This window comes from Dipodomys spectabilis, unplaced genomic scaffold (assembly GCF_019054845.1).
Source record: "Dipodomys spectabilis isolate Male_0828 unplaced genomic scaffold, ASM1905484v1 ptg000199l, whole genome shotgun sequence".
NCBI classification, from domain to species: Eukaryota; Metazoa; Chordata; class Mammalia; order Rodentia; family Heteromyidae; genus Dipodomys; species Dipodomys spectabilis.
The window spans coordinates 1,821,146-1,844,369 of NW_024870876.1; the positions used below are offsets into that span (position 1 = coordinate 1,821,146).

Sequence of the window (23,224 nt, forward strand, 5' to 3'; positions counted from 1 at the left end):
CTCCTCCCTTTTGGAAAACTCCCGGGAGCTTCACCAGTTCTGGTAACACAAAACACACAGGCAAGTGAATGTTATACTCTCCTTTGAAATGTTGAAGTTTAATTTTCTAACTAATGTGGGTTAAAAGTTTTGTTTTATTTAATTCATTGATAAAATTTGGTAGCTTTAATTTTTTGGGGGGGTCCAGTCGTGGGGCCTGAACTCTGGGCCTGGGTGCTGTCCCTCAGCTCTTCAGCTCAAGGCTAGCACTCTACCCCTTGAGCCACAGCGCCACTTCCGGCTTTTTTCTTTTTGCTTATGTGGTGCTGAGGAATCGAACCAAGGACCTCAGGCATGCAAGGCAAGCGCTCTACCACTGAGCCAACTTCCCAGCCTCTAGCTTTAATTATTTTAATTAGTCACACTGGTTTTGTCTATGCAAATACTGAGCTCAAAATACAACCTTCCCCAACTAAGAATCATTAGTAAATGAGCTTTTGGATAAAACTTTTTATCAAGGCGCTCAGTGGCTCTCTGATGTCAGCTTGTTCTGCCATTTCACCCTTCATCATATACTTCTCTCACCGAGCAGAGACACACATCTCATGCTTCCCTAGATCATGGTTCTCAAACTTCAGCACACTTATGAGGTCAGCAGGAGGGGTTGTGGAAACACACACTGCTGGGTTCACACTCACAGTTCCTGATTCAGTTGACCTGACACAGGCAGCCAAAAGAATCATTTCCTAGTCTGCACAGGAAAGAAGAGTATCTCAGGGAGTGGAATTTTCAGGGCTAAAAAGATAACAGATCCAAGAAAATGAGAACTGGTTTTTTAACAAGATCTCAGACAATGCTGAAGGCCTAAGAACCACACTTGGGCAATGACTGCCCAGGACAATGAAGAGATACACTGCTGTGCTTTGTAGATGTCTGAAATGTTTATCCATAACTGTTGATTTTATTTTTAAATTATACCCAATAACTAATAATTACTTGTCCACAGAGGGAAAAATGCTACCAGAATTCTGAAACAGATTTGAAAAGCTACTGAAAAGCTGATCAACTCGAAGGGTAAAGAGGAATTGACCTTAAAAAATTTTAAGTTAATAGCATCATAAAGCTACATTTTTAGTGTACCGTTTCCATGAGTGAGAAAGACTCGACTGGAACTAGAACTAACAAAGATGAGTTCCTAAAGAAAGCCAACTTTCTGTAGGGATTAGTGCGAAGAATAGGAGTCAAAGAGTTCTATTGAATGGATTATTTTCTCACATAAGGCATTGGATATTTTATATTATTCAAAACCCTACTCATTAATGTAATAATAAGTGAAGTTACAGCACCCACAAAGATCAGTTATTTTGGTTTATACATTTTCAGACATTTTTATGCCTATGGTCTGTCTATATCCAATCAAATTGGGCCCCACTCTGTAACAGGCTGGTGCTCTGCTGTATAGTTTCAAGCTATGTGCTCATCATACTGCTCCCTCTTTTAGGTTACAAGAGACAACTCATGTTCTTTGGTCAACTCCATCTTCTATGCTGACTCTGGAAGGCATACAACACATGAAGTGTAGTACACTGGCCAGGCCTTGAGCCTTGGATGACTGAGAGCCTTTCCAACTTGTATCAGACTGTTATGTGAACAAACATGCTTTGTGCAAAGCCTCTTAGACTTGGGGAAACATGACAGAGTAATGCAACTAACATTATATAAGAATATTGCCACATTTTTCTTAAATATTCTTAGATATAATTTTTAAACTTCTATAATACTTTAGTATATTGATATACTTAAAATACATTTCCTACCATACGACTGGATACTATGCATACTACAATGACTATTCTGAAGAATTCTAAGAATGTATAGTATAATGGTTTACTGAGGTGAAGACCAGAAAACTGACTGAAGAGAGCGTGCAAAGGACAATGATGTGGTTATGAGAGAGCAATGTGGGGGATACAATGACATGACACTTCTGTGTCCTAACTGTATTAATATCAATAGCCTGGCAGTAAGTGTTCTAGAGCTTTGCAGCATGTTATCATTGGGAGAAACTGAGTAAAAGCTTCAAGTCTCTCTTCATTATTTGGTACAAACTTTATTTGAACATGACATCTCAGAATAAAAGAGTTAATTAAAATCTATCTTAGAATAGCTAAATCTCAAAATATTTATCACTTCAAATATGAAGTATTTTTGGTCATATGGAATTGACTTAATATCAGTTGCTTCTTTGGTATGAAATTCACTTAAAACTCATTCTGTACCACTAATTTGTCTCTGCATCACTGAGACTGTCACCAAACTATTTTATTTTTTTTCTTTTTTTTTATATTTTTTATTGTAGAAATACTGTACAGAGGGATTACAGTTTTATGAGTACGGTAATGCATAATTTTCCTCTACCATCTCTTTCCTCCCCACCTCCAAGTTGTAAAGTTCGTTTTCAACATAGTGTCTTGTACATCTCGTTGTTACAATGGGTAGGCCTGTATCCTTATTTCAGCATTTTGTTATTTCCCATTCCCTCCCCAAATCAGACAAGATACAGGACACTGACATCAAATACAGTGAAAACAGGGGTTATACCATGGGGAAGAACATACAAGAGAAACAAAAAACTCACACAGTACAATTTAAATACATTAAAAACAATAGCAAGAAAGAAAAAAAAAAACATTTGTGTCCCTATCTTGGGATTCATTTCACTTAATATCACCTTATATGGTCCTATGTACATAGCTTTTGGCCTTTTCTGCTTGCCCTAGACTTATACTAGTTATTGCAAATAAGGGAAACCATGGGATATATGTTTCTTTGGGCCTGCGTTACTTCACTTAATATAATTTTTTCCAAGTCTTTCCATTTCCTTACAAATAGGGCAATGTCATTATTTTTGATGGAAGCATAGAATTCCATTGTATAAATATACCACATTTTCTTGATCCATTCATCTACTGAGGGGCATCTGGGTTGGTTCCATATCTTAGCTATGGTAAATAAGGCTGCAATAAACATAGTTGTGCTGGTAGCTTTAGTATAGCCTTGTTTGTGATTATTCACCAAACTATTTTAAAAGCTGTCATTCTGAGGCATTGTAATGAGATTCTTCCTTCTTCATCTTTCCCAAAATTTTCTTGGCTATTATTGTCTGTAGACTTTTCTGGGTAAATAATAAAATTATTTTTACAGTTTTACTGTAAAATAATTTACACAGAAAGTTTACCCATTTAAATAGGCTCACTGGCCTGTAGTATATTTGATGGTTACAGCTATAACTGCAGTTAAGCACATACCACCATACCCCAATTTACTACACATTGTCATCATCATCCCCAAAGACATGCTATACCTATCTACATCTTTCCCTACCTCCATCCACCTCATCATTCAGCTCTAGACAATGGTTGTTCCTATTCTAGATAATTCTCTATTCTGCACAATTCCACTATAATACAATTGGGTTTGCATTTCTTATTGTTAATGTTAATTTCTTACATATTTTATAATTTCTGATGCTACGTTAAGGTAATATATATTTTCTAACAAATATTGCTAATATGTAAAAAGATAACTTCACCAGCGCTCTTGTTTCTTTTATTCCTTACTAGTAGTCGTGTATAGAAACCTCAAAGTTTTTTCATTTATGTGTTTATAATTGTATGCAAATTCTCAATCTAATGTTGGGTATCTACTTTCTCTTTTTCATTAATTTATCAAGTCCAGTTTAAAACAGTTGACTTTTTCTAAGATCCGGTTTGTATTAGTCAGTGTTTATTGCTGTGACTTGGTATAAAAAAAAAACTTAAAAGAAAGAAGGCTTTCTTTTGGCTCATGGTAGCCAGGAAATAGAGAGAATGAGAAAGAGGCCAGGAAAAAACACATCTTCCATCGACTCATTGGTTAACAGTCTCCAGAGAAGCTCTAACTCTAAAAATTTCCAGCACCTCTCCCAAGCAGCATTACCTGCTGTGGACCAAACTTTCAATACATGATCCTGTGGGGGGCATTTTATTCAAACTATAAACACCATTCTTATTGATTCGTCTGTTTCTTTAAATGTTACATCTCTGATAGCCATTTTTTTCTTTTCTTTTTTTTTTAATTGTGAAAATACCATACAGAGGGGTTACAATTACATGGGCAATGTAATGAGTATATTTCTTACCAAGCATTGTTGCCTCCTGCTTTGTTTCTCCTTCCCATCCCTTCCCTCCTTCCTATTCCTCCTCCCCCCACCCAAAGGTGTAAAGTTCGTTTTTTCGACCTCACGTCTTGTACATCTCATTGTTGCAATGGATCCACCTGTATCCCTATTTAATCAATTTGTTTTTTCCCCTCCCTCCTACAAATTATACCAACATCAAATACAGTGAAAACAGGGGTTATACCATGGGGAAAGGACATACAAAGCAACAAAGAAATCATCTTATAAATATGTTAGAAACAATCACAAGAAAGAAAAAACCATTTGAGTCCTCATCTTGGGGATCATTTCACCTAACATCAACTTATCTGACCATTTCTGCTTGTCTCAGACATATACTAGTAATTGCAAATAAGGGAAACCATGGAACCTATGTTTCTTTGGACCTGGCTTACTTCACTTAATAGAATTTTTTCCAAGTCTTTCCATTTCCTAACAAATGAGGCAATGTCATTCTTTCTGATGGAGGCCTAGAATTCCATTGTGTATATATACCATATTTTCTTGATGCATTCATCTACTGAGGGGCAGCTGGGTTGGTTCCATGCTGCAATAAACATAGTTGTGCTGGTAGCTTTAGTGTGGTCTTGTTTGTGATCATTTGGGTAAATGCCGAAAAGTGGGATTGCTGGGTCATAGGGGAGCTCTATGCAGAGTCTTTTGAGGAACTTCCATACTACTTTCCAAAGTGGTTGAACAAGTTTACACTCCCACCAACAATGCAGTAAAGTTCCCTTCTGTCCACATCCCCTCCAGCATCTGTTGTTATTAGAGTTCTTGATTCTAGCCATTCTAACTGGGGTGAGGTGTTATCTCAATGTTGTTTTGATTTGCATTTCTTTTATGGCTAGGGAGGTTGAGCATTTCTTCATGTGTCTATTGGCCATCCTTCTTTCCTCTTCAGAGAAGTTTCTCTTTAAGTCTTTAGCCCACTTATTTATTGGGCTGTTGTTTCTTTGAGAATTATTTTCTTTCATACATTTTCTTAAGACTTACTTATTTAACATGTATCTTCTTGACTTAGTGCTATTTTTTAATCTTATTTTATTGTAAAGATGCTGTACAGAGGGTTTACAGTTACATGAGTAAGACAATGAGTACATTTCTTGTTAAGCATTGTTATTAATTTTTACTCTTTTTTAAATACCACTTAAATGTTGTGATTCATGATAAGAAATTCATATTTTAGCCTTCTAAATTTCCTGACACATAGCTCCTAAAAGCCTCAGAATCTCCAAAGTAATGTATTTTTTTGTGTGCTGAGAAGGCAGGCAGCAGGAGACTCGGTGATATGCATTGCTTCTCCCAGAGGAGCCTACCTCCAGAACTCCAGGAGAGATAGATATCTTGAGTGTGGAACTGATTGTCAGTGCCTAATGACTTAATCAACTGTATGTATGCAATAAGTTCACCATAAAAAAAAAACAAACTTCCAGGCTGTTGTAAATAGTTACTCAGAAAAAGATACAACCTAAAAAATGAAAGCTACAGAGCTTTTCCCAAATACCATGCCCTGGGTACTTTTCATCAAGCTGTTCATCTGTATCCTTTAAAATATTCTCTATACGGGGCTGGGAAGGTGGCTCAGTGGTAGAGCGCTTGCCTTGCATGCATGAGGCCCTGGGTTCAATTTCTCAGCACCATAAGCAAAAAGAAAAAAGCTGGAAGTGGCGCTGTGGCTCAAGTGGTAGAGTGCTAGCCTTGAGCTGAATAGCTGAGGGACAGTGCCCAGGCCCCAGAGTTCAGGCCCCACCACCGGACCAAAAAAAAAAAAAATAGATAGATAGATAGATAGATAGATAGATAGATAGATAGATAGATAGATAGATAGATAGATAGATAGATAGATAGCTATTCTCTATAATAAACCAGTAAAGGAGCCAGATGTCAGTGGCTCACACATGTAATCTTACCTACTCAGATCTTATAGAGGTTCGAAGCCAGCCTATGCAGGAAAGTCAGAAAGACTCTTATATTCAATTAACCACTGAAAAACCAAAAGTGGAGCTGTGGCTCAAGTGGTAGAGCATTATCCTTGAGCACAAAACCTAAGGACAGTGCCCAGGCCTTGTGCTCAAGTCCCAAGACTGGCATAAGAAGTCAGGAAGGAAGGAAGGAAGGAAGGAAGGAAGGAAGGAAGGAAGGGAGGGAGGAAGGGAGGGAGGAAAAGGAGGGAAGGAGGAAAGGGAGGGAGAGAGGAAAGTAATGTTTCCTTAGCTCTGTGAATTACTCTAGCAAATGACTGAACTCAAGCAAAGAGTTGAAGGAACCCCCACTTTAAGTGTTAAGCAGTTGATCAGAAAATTTGGAGGCCCAGTCTTGCAAGTAAGGGCGCTGTTGTGGGATACAGCCCCTAGCCTGCAAGGAAACTTAACCTCAGATTGGGTCAAAATTAAATTAAATCATAGACACCCAGTCCACTAGAGAATTGCTAGCTGAGGGGGCAAATACATTTGGCCAAAGAACTATTCTGGGTAAAATGTAAAAAGACTAGTAGGACAAAACAGCTAATTATTCCTACCAAAAATACTCAAAGTGAGTTTTTGAATATGCTTTTGAATTTTATAAACCATGTTATTCTTTTCTAATAGTCATTCATATATGATCCTATGTTGGAAGACCAGAACCCAGAGGAACAGATGAGAAAATTATTTTTCATCCCAATCCATTTAAATCTAATCAAAGAAATTCTCCTTGTCCCTTGAAGAAAATCCAGAAAGTTTAGAGTTATACCTTAGTATGTCTGAGGGAATAGTTATAGGACCTGCAAAGGCTAGAAAATTTTATGGACATTCTAATCTCTTACATAGTATTTGTATACATCTGACAAATATACTCCCAAAAACTTGCTTGCCTCTAGATTGCTTACGATCCTCAACTTTTTTGTTGGTACTAGGGTTTGAAGACAGAGCCTTGTGCTTGCCAGGCAAACCATGATCCTCAGATCTCAGCCTTCTGAGTAGTTAGGATTACAGGTGTGAGCCACTGGCATCAGAATCACAACTTTTTTTTTCTTTTTTTTTTTTTTTTGTGGCTGGCCTCAAAGTGTGATTTGCATGATCTCTACCTCCTGACTAGTTAGGATTATATGCATGAGCCACACTCCTTGGCTTTAATTTGTTAATCTTACTCATTTTTTTGTCTTCATTGATTATAGGTATATACTTTTGGGTTGCTTGTAGCCACATTGAACCAACATTGTTAACTAACTAATTCTTTCATTAATTATTTAAGTATATGTTCACTATGAGAACTTTGTTCTTTATATGAAAATTATACTTTGGTTCTTTTTAGGCAGAAAATTTATTGTTGGGATATTTTCAGCTTTTGTAATCTTTTTTCATTTTGGTATGTAATCTTTAAAACTTCTTCATCAAATGGAGGCTACTTAGGGTTGTTTATATAGCAAGAAAATACATTTATTAGAAAAATGTATCATCTCTTGAGAAGAAGCATAAACAAAATGGTAGCTAAAAACACTGCTGAGACCTGTCTGCCAAAACAATCTCTTTTTTGTTGTTGGTGGTGGTGGTTGTGGGGCTGTCCCTCAGCTCTTCAAGCTCAAGGAGAGAGCTCTACCACTTGAGACACAGTACCACTTCCAGTTTTCTGGTGGTTAATTGGAGACACAAGTCTCACAGAGTTTCCTGCCCAGGCTGGCTTTGATCCACAATCCTCAGATCTCAGCATCCTGAGTAGCTAGGATTACAAGCATGAGCCACCAGCACCCTGCTCAAAACAATCTCTTTAACAAATCTCCATAGAACAAGCATTAGCCTTCAAGAAATGTCACCCACAGAGGACAGTATTGATTTCTCAATCACCAGCATACTGGAATACTGCCTTCTACTACAACATATATACACAGAATCCACTGATTTACTTAAATCATCCTTTCTAGCATGTTATGTTTTCCTAGAGCAGCCATTTAGCCAAGTCTATGTAACTTTGAAGGAAAATAGATCAATTTTAAAGGACATTTATGGATACCATTTTTTTTGGTAGATCATGGGGGTTGAACTTAGGGCCTAGGCACTGAGATCTTTTGCTCAAGGCTAGTGCTGTATCACTTAGAGCCACAACTCCATTTCCAAGGGAAGATAATATTTTTATTTCAGATATTTATTACTTAGAGATGAGGTTTTTACAAATTTTTGTCATCCTTTACTGATCATGCACAGGGTTCATGTAACTAGAGTAGAATCAGACTCCATTATCTCTCTGTGAAAGAGCCTTACCTGGGCCAAGTCCATCATGACCTATCACAATCTTGTACAAATTTCCAAGATGTACAGCTTCTAAGAGGAAGTTATCAGTCTATAAACCAATCAAAATAGCATAATTAGACATAGATTATGGCTTCAATTTCTACCAAAAGCATTAGTTCAAATGTAGTTAAAGTAACTGCAAGGGTTGCTAAAGGCTTTCAGTAATTATGTAATCATGAGGGGTCAAGTGGTAGAGTGTCTGCCTAGCAAATACACGTCCCTTAATTCAACCCTGTGTTGCCAGAAAAAAGTAACTAGAAAAAAGTACATTCACTAAGCAAATATACAAATCTATGTATATTTTTTAAAGTATGAACAAAAACAATACTAACTTGTAGAACATAATACATTTTCAAGTACAGTCATTCTCATTTTTATTAAAAATTGTCATAAGAGTACAAATTTGGGGTCTCTACAAGTAATCATAGCATAAATGCATTATTTAGAAGATACTATATATGTTCTAAGATAAACAATTCTTGTCTATTCTAGGATGGAATTTTTTGGCACATCAATGAGTCATTTTCAATATAATGCTTCTGAGGAAAATATTAAGATACTGATGTAAAAAATATTATAACGTTTATCTTAAGTTATAAATTTTAGGCCAAATAAAAAGCCATGGTTGTGCTCCAATAGTCTACATAGTATTACTATGGATAAAAGTGAGCCCTTTGATATAATCTGCAATAATGTTGTAAGTCTCTACTTTTGGCGTGCTGGACAGAGGTTGAACACAGGACCCTGTTTGCTTACTTGGGTTTTTTTCATCAAGGCTGGTTGGTCATCTATCACTTAAGAAAATTAGAAACTCTACCACTTGAAACAGCTGGAAGTTCTACTTTTTTCTGGTTAAAGATAAGAGTTTCATGCACTCTTCTGCCTGGGCTTGCTTTAAACTACAATCCTAAGATCCAAGCCCCCTGAATAGCTAAGATTGTAGATATAAGCCACCAGCATCTGTGTTACAAATTTCTATGAAAAATACATAGTATATAATAGCTGTTGAAACAATCAAGAAATAAAAGATAATCTTTGTGTTTGGATAGATACTATATATTTTTAAATTTTTTCACATACATTTTTATCCTTAAAAGCTATTCAGGAAGAAAAACATATTTTCTATACACAGAAAGGTGAGGTGCAGATGTAAAGTTCAACTTCTCTGACATGTAGAAGCAACTGCACTACTTTTGAATTTATTCTATAAGTAAACTCAAAAATAAAACTAATAGTTACTAAAATAATTAACATTTATTAATAAATATATTAATGCATAATGGATATAGGTTCACAGTATGGTTGCTACCTTTTTATCCATCAAACAAATCTTTTAGAAAAGGAGGAATGTCAGAGAAGTAACAGATATTAGCAAAGAACTGAAGAATTGTGATATCTATAATAAAAAATGCAGTGGGACTTTAAGGAAAATGAAGTATACAATTAAAACATACTAAGGACTAGTTATGTAATCAAGGAAAGCTTAAAAAACAAAATATGATGGAAAGAAAAAAATAAGAAGCAAGGGAAAAAGAGGAAGGAAGGAGACAAAAGAAGATATATTAATATTATATGCATATCAATAGTAATTGAAATAGAAAAAAGAAATAATATATTCAGTTCCTATTTTCAATAGTAGAAGTTGTATAGAATTATCCACATTTAACAATCTAATGATAGGTTTAAAAATCAATAAAGGCAGCAAAAGACTAGAAAGCTCAAGTCCCCATTTCCTCATAGAGACAACTACAACAATACAAGAGCTCAGAATATTCTCTTTGAGAACTTTAGAGACCACTTGACAGTAGAAGCACAGACCAATGCATAATCAATAAGGGCTTTATCTAAAAAGAAAAGGTAGCTAGATATTTCTCTTTCCAACTCTGACCTGGCGTGTGCAGTACAAAAAGAAGGAGATCTCTCATATTCCAAATCCCTTCTCTGAACAAAAACAGAATGGAAGCTGTATCTAAACCTCTGACTTATCCAGAACCTGTCTGAGAAACAGGTGGTCATGTCTCTTCTGAACTAGAACCATGATGGGGAAAAATAAAATCCCTGAAATTCTGGAAATCGGAGGCTACAGCTTGATGCAGCTACAGAAATTCCTCAGTACAGCAAGGAGAGACAACACATAGATGAAAAGAATATAGAGTACAGATGTAAAGTAACAATAAGCTTTTAAAGGATTTAAGATAATTAAAAGTAAAAACACAGACTAACTATCAAGACTTCCAACCTAAGGAAGCAGATCAGAAGGTTTCTCAACATGACTTTGAATGAGAAGAATCAGGAGAACGAAGGGTAGACTATGTTTCAAAGAGAAAAAAAGGAGGAACATCAGAAATCAAAAATGAGTGACAGGACTGTTAGAAAAGCACAGACAGAAAGGCGATAAAAAAAAAAAAAAAAAAAAAAAAAGGAATGGAAAAATCGGTCCACGATTCCAATTCTGGCTCCCAGGTGGAGAAAGGACACTTCAGTTACAACTACTAGGCAAGCCAAGCAGCCCTGGTGAACAAAGGACTCTCAAGTTAGTTCTTGGAAGCCTGAAATCCAGTATGTGTGATTTGTTGTAACAAGGATTTGTCCTACACATCAAGTCAGAAAAAAAAAGAAGCCGGGCGTCGGTGGCTCATGCCTGTAATCCTAGCTACTCAGGAGGCTGAGATCTGAGGATCATGGTCCCAAAGGCAGCCCTGGCAGGAAAGTCCGTGAGACTCCTATCTCCAATAAACCGCTAGAAAAACAGAAGTGGTGCTGCAGCTCAAGTGGTAGAGCGCTCGTCTTGAGCCGAAGAGCTGAGGGATAGTCCCCAGGCGCAGAGTTCAAGCCCAACGATCAACATTAAAAAAAAAAAGAAGAAGAAGAATAAAAAAGAATTATGCTACTTTCCATTTCTTAGATCACTATATCTAGGCACCATCTTGAAATGGTATTAACTGAGTTTGATGCAAGTCAGAGAGCCTAAGGACACATTCCTACAATGATCGACAAGTAATATACCCATTGCCTACCTCATACAACTGTAACCCCTCTGTACAGCATCTTTACAATAAAATAAAATACAAAAAAGAACTCAAAATCAATGGATACATATCATGTATTCAAATTTTTTTTCCTTCATGCGATTGTTTCTAACACATTTATAAGATTATTTCTTTGTTGCTTTGTATGTCCCTCCCCCACAGTATAACTTCTGCTTTCACTGTATTTGATGTTGTTGTAATTTGTGGAGGGGAAGGGAAAAAACAAATCATTTAAATAGGGATACAGGTGGACCCATTGCAACAATGAGACGTACAAGTCCTTACGTCGAAAAGGAACTTTATAACTTTGGTGGGGGAGGGAGGAGGGCTGCGGGGTAGGGGGAGGATGGAATGGGAAGGGGAAAAAAAGGAGGAGGTAACAATGCTTGATAAGAAATGTACTCATTATCTTGCCCATGTAATTGTAAACCCTCTGTACAATATTTTCACAATAAAAATTAAAAAATAAATAAATAAAATTTTTTAAAAAATCAGTGGAGAAATAAAGACCTTCCAAGATGAGCATACATTGAAGGAGTTCATGACCATTGAGCCTGCATGCACAAAACACTGAAGATTCTTAAAGAAATCCTACACACAAATGAGAAAGCTAGTCACAACAGAGCTCAGAAAGAGAAAGACATTTCACAAGAGGAATAGAGGAATAAATGAGAATTAGGAAAGGATCAAGCATGTTCAACTCATAACTCCGAAGATAAAGTGAAAGAAAATAGCAGAAAGACACTAATTATTGAAATGAAACAGCTTTTAAGAAATGTATTTCCACAAAATAAAGTTATAAGAAAAAAATTTTAAGAACTATACTAAAAGCAACCAGAAAAACAATAACACCACAATAAAATTTTATGACTTGGCAAATATGTCTCAGTAGTAGCTGTAAACTGTTTTAAATCTCTAGTTAAAATACACAGATTGGCTGAATGGATTTATAAGTAAGATCCAACAATTTGTTGTCTGAAAGAGACAAAGACAAGCTGTACTCCTATTCAACAAAGGACACTTTATACAAAACTTTAAAAAGATAAAGGTCATTACTTATTAAGAAAGAGAACAATCCATCAAGAACATACAATGATTATAAATTTATATATAACAAATGTTGGTATGCCCAATTTATGGTGTATTTATTTATCAATCATAAAATAAAAACTATTAGGCATAAAGGCACAGATAAGCCCAGGTACAATAATAGTTTATGACTCCAATATTTTAGTCTCATCGATAGATAGACCATCCAGACAAAAAGTCAGTATAGAAACTTGGGAGTCAAGCTACACAATAGATTAAATGGTCTTAACAGATATATACAGTATCTACAGATATCTGCAACAGCTCTAAAATACAAATTATTTTTCAGCACCAATGACACTTCCTTCAAAATTAATCACATACTGTAGTCCATTAAGTGGGTCTGAAATAATTTTTAAAGAATATGGAAGACTATTTGAGAAGAGGCAGGAGAGCAGTGGAAAGGGAGATGGGAAACAAGAGAGAGTAACAGAGCAGAAAATATAATCAATGAACATTCTATGCACATATGAACATATGATGATAAACCCATTAAAAATATAATCAATGAACATTCTATGCACATATGAACATATGATGATAAACCCATTAAAAATATAATCAATGAACATTCTATGCACATATGAACATATGATGATAAAACCCATTAAAAATTACGGGGATTTTATAGCTCTCCCCCAACAACATTGACGTTCCCTTCATTCCAGGCCAAAAGGCCGTCAGCAACAAAACAAACAACAAATATTATGAGGATATCAAGGAGAAACGTTGTTGGTAGGAATGTATATTAGTGCAGCCTCTATGGAAATCAATATGATATTCCTCAAGAAACTAAAAATGGAACTCCCTACCAAATAATCCTGCTGTATTATTTCTGGACATATACTGAAAGGAATGCAGATTAAAATATAGAAGAGAAAACTATACATCCATACTTATTACTACTCCAAATAACCAAAGTATAGAATCAAAAGCCCATCAATTAATTAATGCGTAAAGAAAATGTGATATGTATACACAGTGGAATTCTATTCAGCCCTAAAGAATGAAATTATGTCATTTACAGGAAAATGGATGAAAATTGAGATCATTGTGTTATACAAAGTAAATCAGACCCAGAAAGAATAATACGTGGTTTCTTTTAATATGTTAAATTCAGATCTACAAAATATCTATAGAATATATACAATGGAAAAAGATAACCAAAGCAAGTCACTGTGAAAACAAAAATGTAACACTAATAGAAGCTTGAACAGAGAAAAGGAGACAAGGAAATTTATAAGGCATACATAAACTAAATGACAACACTACCTCCTTCACTATCAGTGAATTTTTAACTATAAATTACCTTCATCAAAAATATATTATATATTATACATTTTATATATACTATTATATATAATTGCATTATATATAATATGCAGAATTATACAAATTATAATATATAACAAATATTTATATAGTGGTATATAATTATGTTATATATAGTATTATACATAATATTATAAAATATATAATAAATGTTTATATTATATATTATACACATTAGAGAGATAAAAAGAGAGAAAGAAACAAATGTAGAAAGAAAGAACAAGAGAGAAAGAAAGATAAAAAGGAAGGAAGGAGGAAAAGGAGGAAAGAAGGACGGAAGGAAAATTGGAAATGAAAAATGAAATAAGTGAAAAACCTTAAAACTATGAAAGGTATCACCAACAGGCCAGATGAAACAGAAGAATGTATATCATGAAAGTTTACATTCAAACAGCAATAAAGAAAAACTTATTAGCAAGCATAATCACAGCTTATATGTTATGTTATAATATATAATATAATATATAACATATAATAACATAATATCTATAAAAATATTGTAATATATTATGTATTATAATCACAGCTTACATTATATATAATACATATATGTAATATATAATATTACACATAGGGCCAAATTTTGTTAGAAAAACATCTAAGTATATGCTCTCTATACAAAACTGATTTTGGATCTAAGAACACAGACAGAAGCTGTAAGTGCATGGAAGGAAAATAATATGCCATGTAACAGAATTTAAAGAGAAAGTGAGTGGTCATACTTACAGCAAACAAACTACACTTTAAGTCAAATTTTTCAGAAGAAATAAGATTGTCACAAAAAAGACATTATTTGTGACAAAAGATTTAACTCACCAAGAACCCCCAACATTTATGATCATTTATGAACCTACTTTCAAAGTGCATACTTTGACAGAATTAATGGGAGAAACAATCACAATAATAACATGCTACTTCAATGTTCCACTTTTAATAATGGAGAGAACAATAAAACAAAGTTTAATTTATTTCTTATTAATAAGAAATTAATTAAACCCATTACTAGTGGCTCACACCTGTAATCCTAACTACTCAGGAGGCTGAGATCTGAGGATCACAGTTCAAAGCCAGCCAGGGCAAGAAAGTCTGTGAGAATCTTATCTACAATTAACCACCAGAAAACTAGAAGTGGCACTGTGGCTCTAGCCTGGAGCAAAAGAGCTAAGAGACAGCTCTCAGGCCCATGACCTACAACAACAACAAAAGAAATTAATTAATGTTTTATTTAACAAAGCCATAGAGCTAACCAACATATACAGAACCATCAACCATCAGAATATGTAATCTTCTCAAACACACAGGAAACATACTTCAGAAAAGATCGCAAGTTATATCACAAACAAGTCAACAGATTTAATTACATTAAGATTATATGCAGAATTTCAAACTTTTCAAACTGGTGGAATTAAACTAGAAAAGAAAATATTACAAGAAAACTGGAGTATCTACAAATGTGTACAAATAAACAACTTTCTCTTTAAATAACGATTGGGTAGAGTGACAGCAAGATGGCAGAAAAAGAGGCTCCTGCTTTCCCTACTCCCATAGAGGTACCAAATAAACACTACACATAGATCAATAGCCTTAGTGAAATGATACATGTATTGAAAAGATTTTTACAAGTTGAAAACCCACATCAAAGCAGGCAGGAAAAAGCTGGCACATATATTAAACCCTACCAAATAGTGCTTTGGTTGAGAGAGAATTCCAACTTCTAGCTTCTCCATGAGGACAAAAGTTTTCATACCCTAAGTAGATGGCACCTGAGAGACAGACCACTGAGACACCTACCTCAGGGAGCAGCTAGGGCTCAGCACCTCAAGACTCAGTGCAATCAGCAGGGGAAACTGGCTACTTCCTAGTCTCATCCTGAAAGGGTTTTGACTGCACAAGTCTGGATAGGTAAGTCCCTGAGACTCTCATCTCCAATGAATCACCAAAAGAAGCCAGAACTGGAACTGTGGCTCAAATGATAGAGCACTAGCCTAGAGCACAAAATCTCAGAGGCAGTACCCGGGCGCGCACGCGCGCGCACGCACGCACACGCGCACACACACACACACACACACACACACACGCACACGCACGCACACACACACACACACACACACACACACAGAGCTCAAGACACCAGACATACGGAAGGCCTCTAGAGGGCAACAAATAGCAGGACAGTGGGTTGAATGTACAGACTGAAGAAGAGTACAAGTGCTTTTTTACTTCTCCCAAGCTTAGTACAGAGAAAGTGGGAGTTCCCAAGTTCTCCCTAGAGAAGGAACTAAGTCACACATCAGACATACCAACATTTCTATATACTTCTTACAGGATTGCCATCTGTCCTGTCTAGTTGGGGCACTAATGTACTTTGAATATTCCAGTCTCATGGGGCTACAACAATAAACAATGAACAGATGCAAAGGTTTTGAGACACACACTAAATTTCTTTATGCACACTAAATCTCTGGCCAGGCTTACTGGTGAGTTCACTTCCTATATGAAGCCAGTGTGATAATGTTATAAATGGTAGTTCTTATCTAATGTTTAGAAATCAACATAAAGAGTCAAGAAACAAGGAATTATGTTCTAAACCAAATAACCTGATAAATCAGAAATTAACTCTAATAAAATGGAGAGATGTATATTACTTAACAGAAGATTCAAAATAATAGTCACAGAGATGTTTGGTTAGGAGGGACAAAGAATGAACAAACAAAATTTCAACAAAGAAAATGTACAAAGAACAAATAATCCAAATTAAAAACAAGCAAAGGATCTAAAGTGACACTTCTCTATAGATGATATGGGAATAAGCATAGAAAGATGCTCAACATCACTAATTATTAGATCAGTGCAGATCAAAACCACAATGATGTATCATCCATACATATTGGGAGTTATTATTTTAAAAATTACTGTGTCTTGGCAAGGAAGTAATTAAGTTCAAAACACTCTCACTAGACTATAAAATAGTATAACTACTATGGGAAAGACTACAGTAGTTCCTCCAGCATATGATCCTTCAATCCCACTTTCAGACATATATTCAAAATAACTGAAACACTGGTTTCAAAGAGATATTTACATTATTATTCACAATAGCCAAGAGTTTAGAGGCCAGCCATATATCCCTTGATGGATAGACTAAGAAGTAGAATGTGGTATGCATGTACACACAGTAGAATATTACTCAGTCTTAAAAATCTTATCATATGCTACAACATAGAAAACATTAAAGGCATAACACAGAATGGGAGAAAAATAAAAACAAAAACTTTAGAATCTCACTTATCTGTGTCATAGAAATAGGAAGTACAATGGTGGCTATCTGGCACTACCAAAAAGCAAAAAGCAGTCATTATTGAATAGTTGTATATGTCCAATTGTGAAAGATGAAACAGTTCTGAAGATTTGTTGCACAATGGGAATATAGATGCATCCTGACTAATAAACCCATTGGAAGTTGAGAATGCATTTAATATAGCTAATATACTGAACATCAGAGCTTACAGTGGGTGCCCTGTAAGTGAGTTGAGCCTTAGCTCTCTCCTCTGGTGATTACACGGCTGACCAAGGGCCCCTCCTGCCAGCATCCTAAAGAAGCTCCGTGCCTGCCATCTTCAATCCACTTTCTTATGAAGTAGAAACTTAGTTAAGTAGTACTTAACAGTGCTCAACTTTAAGTGCATTTAAAATGCACTTAAAATGTAACAAAATCATTTAGATGGGGAATTTTATGGATATTTTTACCACAACTTAAATTTTTTTTAAATCAGACAAAAGAATGTCTATTTACTTACTTGTCCTCTTAAAAAATTAAAGGAGCTCTTTGATCTAAGTAGTTGTCTGGATCCTGAATCTCCCTTTTTCCCGTAGACTGAAATGTAGACATTTGCTACTGTTCCAGCATTCCACAGTTCACCCGTTGCCACGTATACTTCATACGTTGTTACTAACAACAAAAGAAGAAGCAGCTTTAGGTGCCTAAGATTACTGACATAACTGACAATTAAGTGCATAAATCTGATCAAGAGGTCTAGGTGCAGGTGAGATAAAGCATCACTGGCCAGTGAAAGTAGCTGTAAAAACTACATGAGGATTCTGAAAAGAGTAATTGAACAGTAGTGTGGAAGAAGTGGATTGGGCAAGGATAAAGTTTTAAAGTTACTCCAATCATTAGGGTTTACCATTTTTTCTTCCTAACAATTCCTCAGCTTGGACTTAATACATGAGAAACCTGAAAATAGGCACTGGGATCAGAAAAAAAAACCTGCCAGTTCTGGCTTAGGAACACGAAATGGAACAACTCAATACTTAGAGCTGGTGAAAATGTTCTATCCATTCCTTCTCACTTCTCTATTCTATTACATCTCAGCATCTGTGAAGAAACTTGAACCCTCTGCACTTCTTGTGGAAGTGTAAAATACAGCAACTATTATGGAAAACAGTATAGTGAGTTCTTAAGAAATTAAAATAGAATTACATATGATCCAGCAGTCATACTTCTGAGTACAATGCCCAAAGAATTCAAAGCAGGATCTCAAAAATGTAGTTATATTTGTACATACACATGCACTGTGATATTATTCATTTTATGTAAAAGACTGAAGCAATCCATATGTCTTGATAAATAGACACTGTAGTATATGCACAAAATACATTAGTAGTCAGACTTTAAAGAGAAATAAATCTGGTTACAGGCAACACCATGGATGGGACAGAAGGACTTCACAGTAAATGAGATAACCCAGTAAACAAAGGAGATACTTATGATTATATTTATATGATGTAGCTAAATAGTTAAGATCATGGATATAGAATGATGGAAGCTGGTTGTAAGGCTGGGAATGAAGAGAAGGGGAATTGCTACTTCATACACATAAAAGTTTCGGCTTTCAAAGTTCTACAGACCTTTTGCACAATAGTGTATATACACTGAACACTACTGAAATGTATACATAGGAATTTTTAAGACAGTAAATTTAATATTCATGTTACCACAATTAAAAATAAAATTTAAAATAAATAAAAATAAAGTTGGAAAAACAGCTCACACTGCTTAGGAGAGCCACATTTGCATTGTTTCCTTAACAACTCTTATCCTCCAAAGGAAAATAATCCCATAATTATAAAGCATTTCTTCAGGTATATATGATTGTATAGTGGCAAACAGTTTTACTTTTTAAGTGACAAACACTGCCATAACTCTTTAAGGAACAAAGTGCTGCTACACCAACAGAGGTAAATGATAAGAGAAAAAAATTATTAATGCAGTATTCCTTATTTTTATTCTTCCAGTGGAGGCTGTCGGTCATCTGTAGTGACACTGTTTCAGCATCATTGCTAGCAGATAAGGTAAAAATATGGTTATCATTTGTTATATCTAACACTGCCCTTCATAACTAAAGGCTTACCAAATTTGTACATAATATACACAGAACACAGAGAAACTGAAAAGAAAATATACAGCCAGGTGCTAGTGGCTCAGGCCTATAATCCTAGCTACTCAGGAAGCTGAGATCTGAGGATTGTATACATATATGCATATATGAATATATACATGAATAAGTACCAAAAACTGCAAGGGAGGTGATGCTAATCAGAATTTTTACAATTAAAAGAGTTGAAAATAAAGCAAAACTGATCTCTTCATCATTGCTAACAATGGGCAGGAATAGGACATCTAAAAAACTTCTGCTGGGTGATGCTGTAGGCTGATGAGGACTAATAGTGAAAATGATTACCAGTGGTAAGCAAAAAGTACTTATGAATGATGACAAAAAGCTTGTGCAAACTCTCTCTTTTCAGTAAATAGGTCTATTTGTGTCTTAACTTCAGAAATGTAACAGTTAGTATATCTTATTTAAAAAACTACAAAGGCTTCCTCAGCCTGTGCAAATGCTGTGGCAGCCCATGTTCTCTTACAAGTTTATACAAAAATTTGATTATATACCTAAGTATAACAGAAAATATTCATTTCATTGAAAAACTCAGATACCACATTATAGTGCAATATAGCTAAAACTGGGGGGGGGGGGGGGGGAGCCATTTTTATTAGTTGTCCACTTACTAATTTCCACATACATTTTCCCCTTTTTTTTCAAAGCAGAAGTTTTTGGAGCCAAAAGCACAAGTTCAGGTCAATTCAAGACAGTAACACTTGAATTTATTTATTTATATTTTTACTGCGTAGTTTTAACATCTGAATTTGATGGTAAGAATCAGTGACTTATTTCACACTGAGTAGGTCAATAGCCTATTTATTCTCAGCTTCATTAAGACAAGATTTGACATATCTCTGCCTTCGTACAAATGTTAATAAAGTCATTGAGCAATTGTGTTTTCAATTCCTAATCCAAAATAAATTTTCAAAAATAAGAGAAGCCTGATAGGAAAAGTACACTCATTTACATTTCTTAGCCCAATGTTTTACTGGACATCCAATTTCCTCATGGCCTTCTAAGAATTAATTTTCTTGTTTTGATTGAGAGGCATTACTGTTGACCTACCAAAAGACTATGTGATAGGAACATATTACTGAATTCCAGCATATGAAACAACTAAAAAAATGCTGCTGCTACACCAACAGAGGTAACTGATAAGAAAGTAGAGTTTAATTCATTCAGTTATAGAGTTCTGCATTCAGTTACAGAGTTCTCTTGACCTTCAGCAATTCAGCAAGTATTATCTGTGGTGATTCAAGTTGGATCTTCCCTACCTGGAAGGACCCACTGTCCTTTACTTAAAAGAGGAAATTCTCGGCAGATTTCCCCATCATCTTTATCTCGGGCCAGCCATCGTTGAACAGGTATGTAAAATTGTTTTCCACAATTCATGTTCTGCAATTGTATCTACAACAGAAATACCATTACTTGCAAAAAAATTATCAGAATCAAATAAAAGGTTTTGTCCAAGCCTGATGTTTATGCCAACAATTGTTTTTAATATGAGAAAACTTCAATTTTCTTCTATCGACATTTCAAGTAAATGGCATTTGTTTCCTCTATTTTGAAATTTTTCTGATTTCTCTACTTCATTTTGTTTTGTTTTGTTTTGTGCCCATCCTGGGTGCCCCAGTCAGGACACGGGCACTGCCCTGAGGCTTCTTTTGCTCAAGGCTAGCACTCTACCAATTGAGCCACAGTGCCACTTCAGGCTTTTTCTGAGTAGTTTGTTGCAGGTAAGAGTCTCATAAACTATTCTGTCCCATCTGGCTCTGAACCATGATCCTCAGATCTCAGCCTGCTGAGTAGTTAGGATCACAAGTGTAAGTTACCAGCACCTGGGTAATTTCTCTACTTTGAAATGCTTATATCAAACATCAATTTACACCAAATTTTTATGTAATTAATATTTTTTTCATTTATAAAGAAATGTTTTTAAAAAGAAATGTCTATAGTTTTTAGAAGTCTATTCTTTTAAATCTACTATCTGTACATCACCATGACAATAAAATTAAATTTAAAAATACATCTACTATTTAAGGTGAAACATTAGCATGAAGTTAGATTTCACACACTATAGATTTAAATTGATACAGTTCTCTTCTGGATCTTTAGCAATGATTGCGATTCAAGCAACTTGTGAGCCTGTGACATCATATCTAACCCAAGGAGTCAAACAAGGATGTTAATAAATCCTAGTAGGAGCTCAAAAATGCTTTAAAAAATTACCTCACAATAGAAATTATGTTTCCTGATTCTAAAATCTAGCCTTTCATAAATGTACCATTACTCTTTTAAAAGCTTCAGTGGAGTGTTATTATTAAATTAACCTTATTTTCACTAGCATTAAAGACAGATATTTTTACTTTAGTGGGCTCAAGAAGTAACTCTGTTAAAAGATTTTCAGCACCCCAACCTATTAAAATCTGTGAGTCCCAGACAGGCCCAGGATTCACATTTTTAAGTGTCCATCAATGCTTCTAATGCAGTGTCACTTCAGCAAAGCTATCTTATAACAACATAAGAGATCCACCTGTTTGCAAGATGGCTACTGCCATGATTATTTGAGTTGACTTTTTTTTTCTTATTTTGTGCCAGTACTGGGGCTTGAAATTAGGATCTCTTTTACTGATGTTTTTGCTTATGACTGGTGCTCTACCTCTTGAGCTTTGAACTTCTGGCTTTCTACTGGCTAATTGGAAATAAGAATCGGTAGGTTTTGTTTCCCTGAGCTGGCTCTCAACCTTAATCCTCAGATCTCAGCTTCCTGGCTAACTAGGGCTGTAGATACAGGCCTCTGGGAGCTGGCTGATTTAGGTTTTGTAATAAAGCCCAAAACTAGTCATTTGAAAACCAAAGTGAACTAGCATTTTGTATTTTTTTATTTTGTAATCTTCCCTAACTTAACATGAAAGAATTAGTTTCCTAAAAAAAAGTGTGATTGTTTTTGCATATATTGAATCATATTTTGTTTTTATTCAAATCCATTCAGGTTATAGGTACAATTTTCTTACCTAACAATTCAATTCTAAACTGTATAAGATTTGAAGAAAAAATTCGAAACCCATCATCCAGCATTTAATTTGGCCAAATAAATAAATATATTAAGTATGTTATATGCTTAGAATAAAATGTTGAACCAAGAATGTATCTCAGGGCTGGAGCACAATGTAACTCAGTAATATAATACAGGCTTAACTTCAATACCTATTTCCTACAAAAATAAATAAATATATTACCTCTCCACTGGTACTGAAAAAGATGAAGAAAACTTCAGGCAAACAAGTTGCCTTACAATGACATAGGATTTGCCACAGACAAAAAGACTTAGAAATTTCAGCCTGATGTTTATAGCGTTCCTTTGTAATACTATGTAATCTTTTCAGATCACTTAAAACTGACGAAGCTTCCAAGCTTCATGAATATAGTATTGTTTATCAGTGATCAATCAAGTGAGATAGCAGAAATATTAATGGTAACTTTCATAAATTAGTTTATTGAAAAGGAAAAAGGAAAAAGGTAGCATTATATAAGTATCAGTTTCCATGAATCTTGCACTAATCTTCTCAAAAATTATAAAACTGTAAAAAAGTAAGTTTGCCAAGAATATCAAGATGTTCAATGACTTCTGAAACTTTACTATCAATTGTTATGAAATGGTAGACAATGCAAATGCAACATGCACAAAAATGAAAATGTTGTATGATTTCCAGTGTTGGGTGATCTGTTTCTACTGTCAGTCAGAGATATAATAGAAGTTTTCTTTGCTAAACAAGGTAGGCATTTAAGCTATTTTTCCTCTTAAAAATACTCAAGAATAGCTGTGCACTGGTACCTCTTGCCTATAATCCTAGCTACTCAGGAGGC

The 23,224-nt window shown here is 35.1% G+C and overlaps 1 protein-coding gene across 1 annotated transcript in view; it reads right to left on the minus strand.

Annotated features, from left to right (window-relative positions):
* Positions 1-23,224, minus strand: part of Rp1 (RP1 axonemal microtubule associated) — a 172,292-nt gene that overhangs the window by 104,625 nt on the left and 44,443 nt on the right. Inside the window, exons 5-7 of the mRNA XM_042696149.1 lie at positions 20,632-20,764; positions 17,714-17,865; positions 8,437-8,515 (exon numbers count right to left, since the gene is read on the minus strand). Of these exons, the coding sequence (XP_042552083.1) occupies positions 8,437-8,515; positions 17,714-17,865; positions 20,632-20,764 (364 nt within the window). The remainder of the gene's footprint in view (positions 1-8,436; positions 8,516-17,713; positions 17,866-20,631; positions 20,765-23,224) is intronic.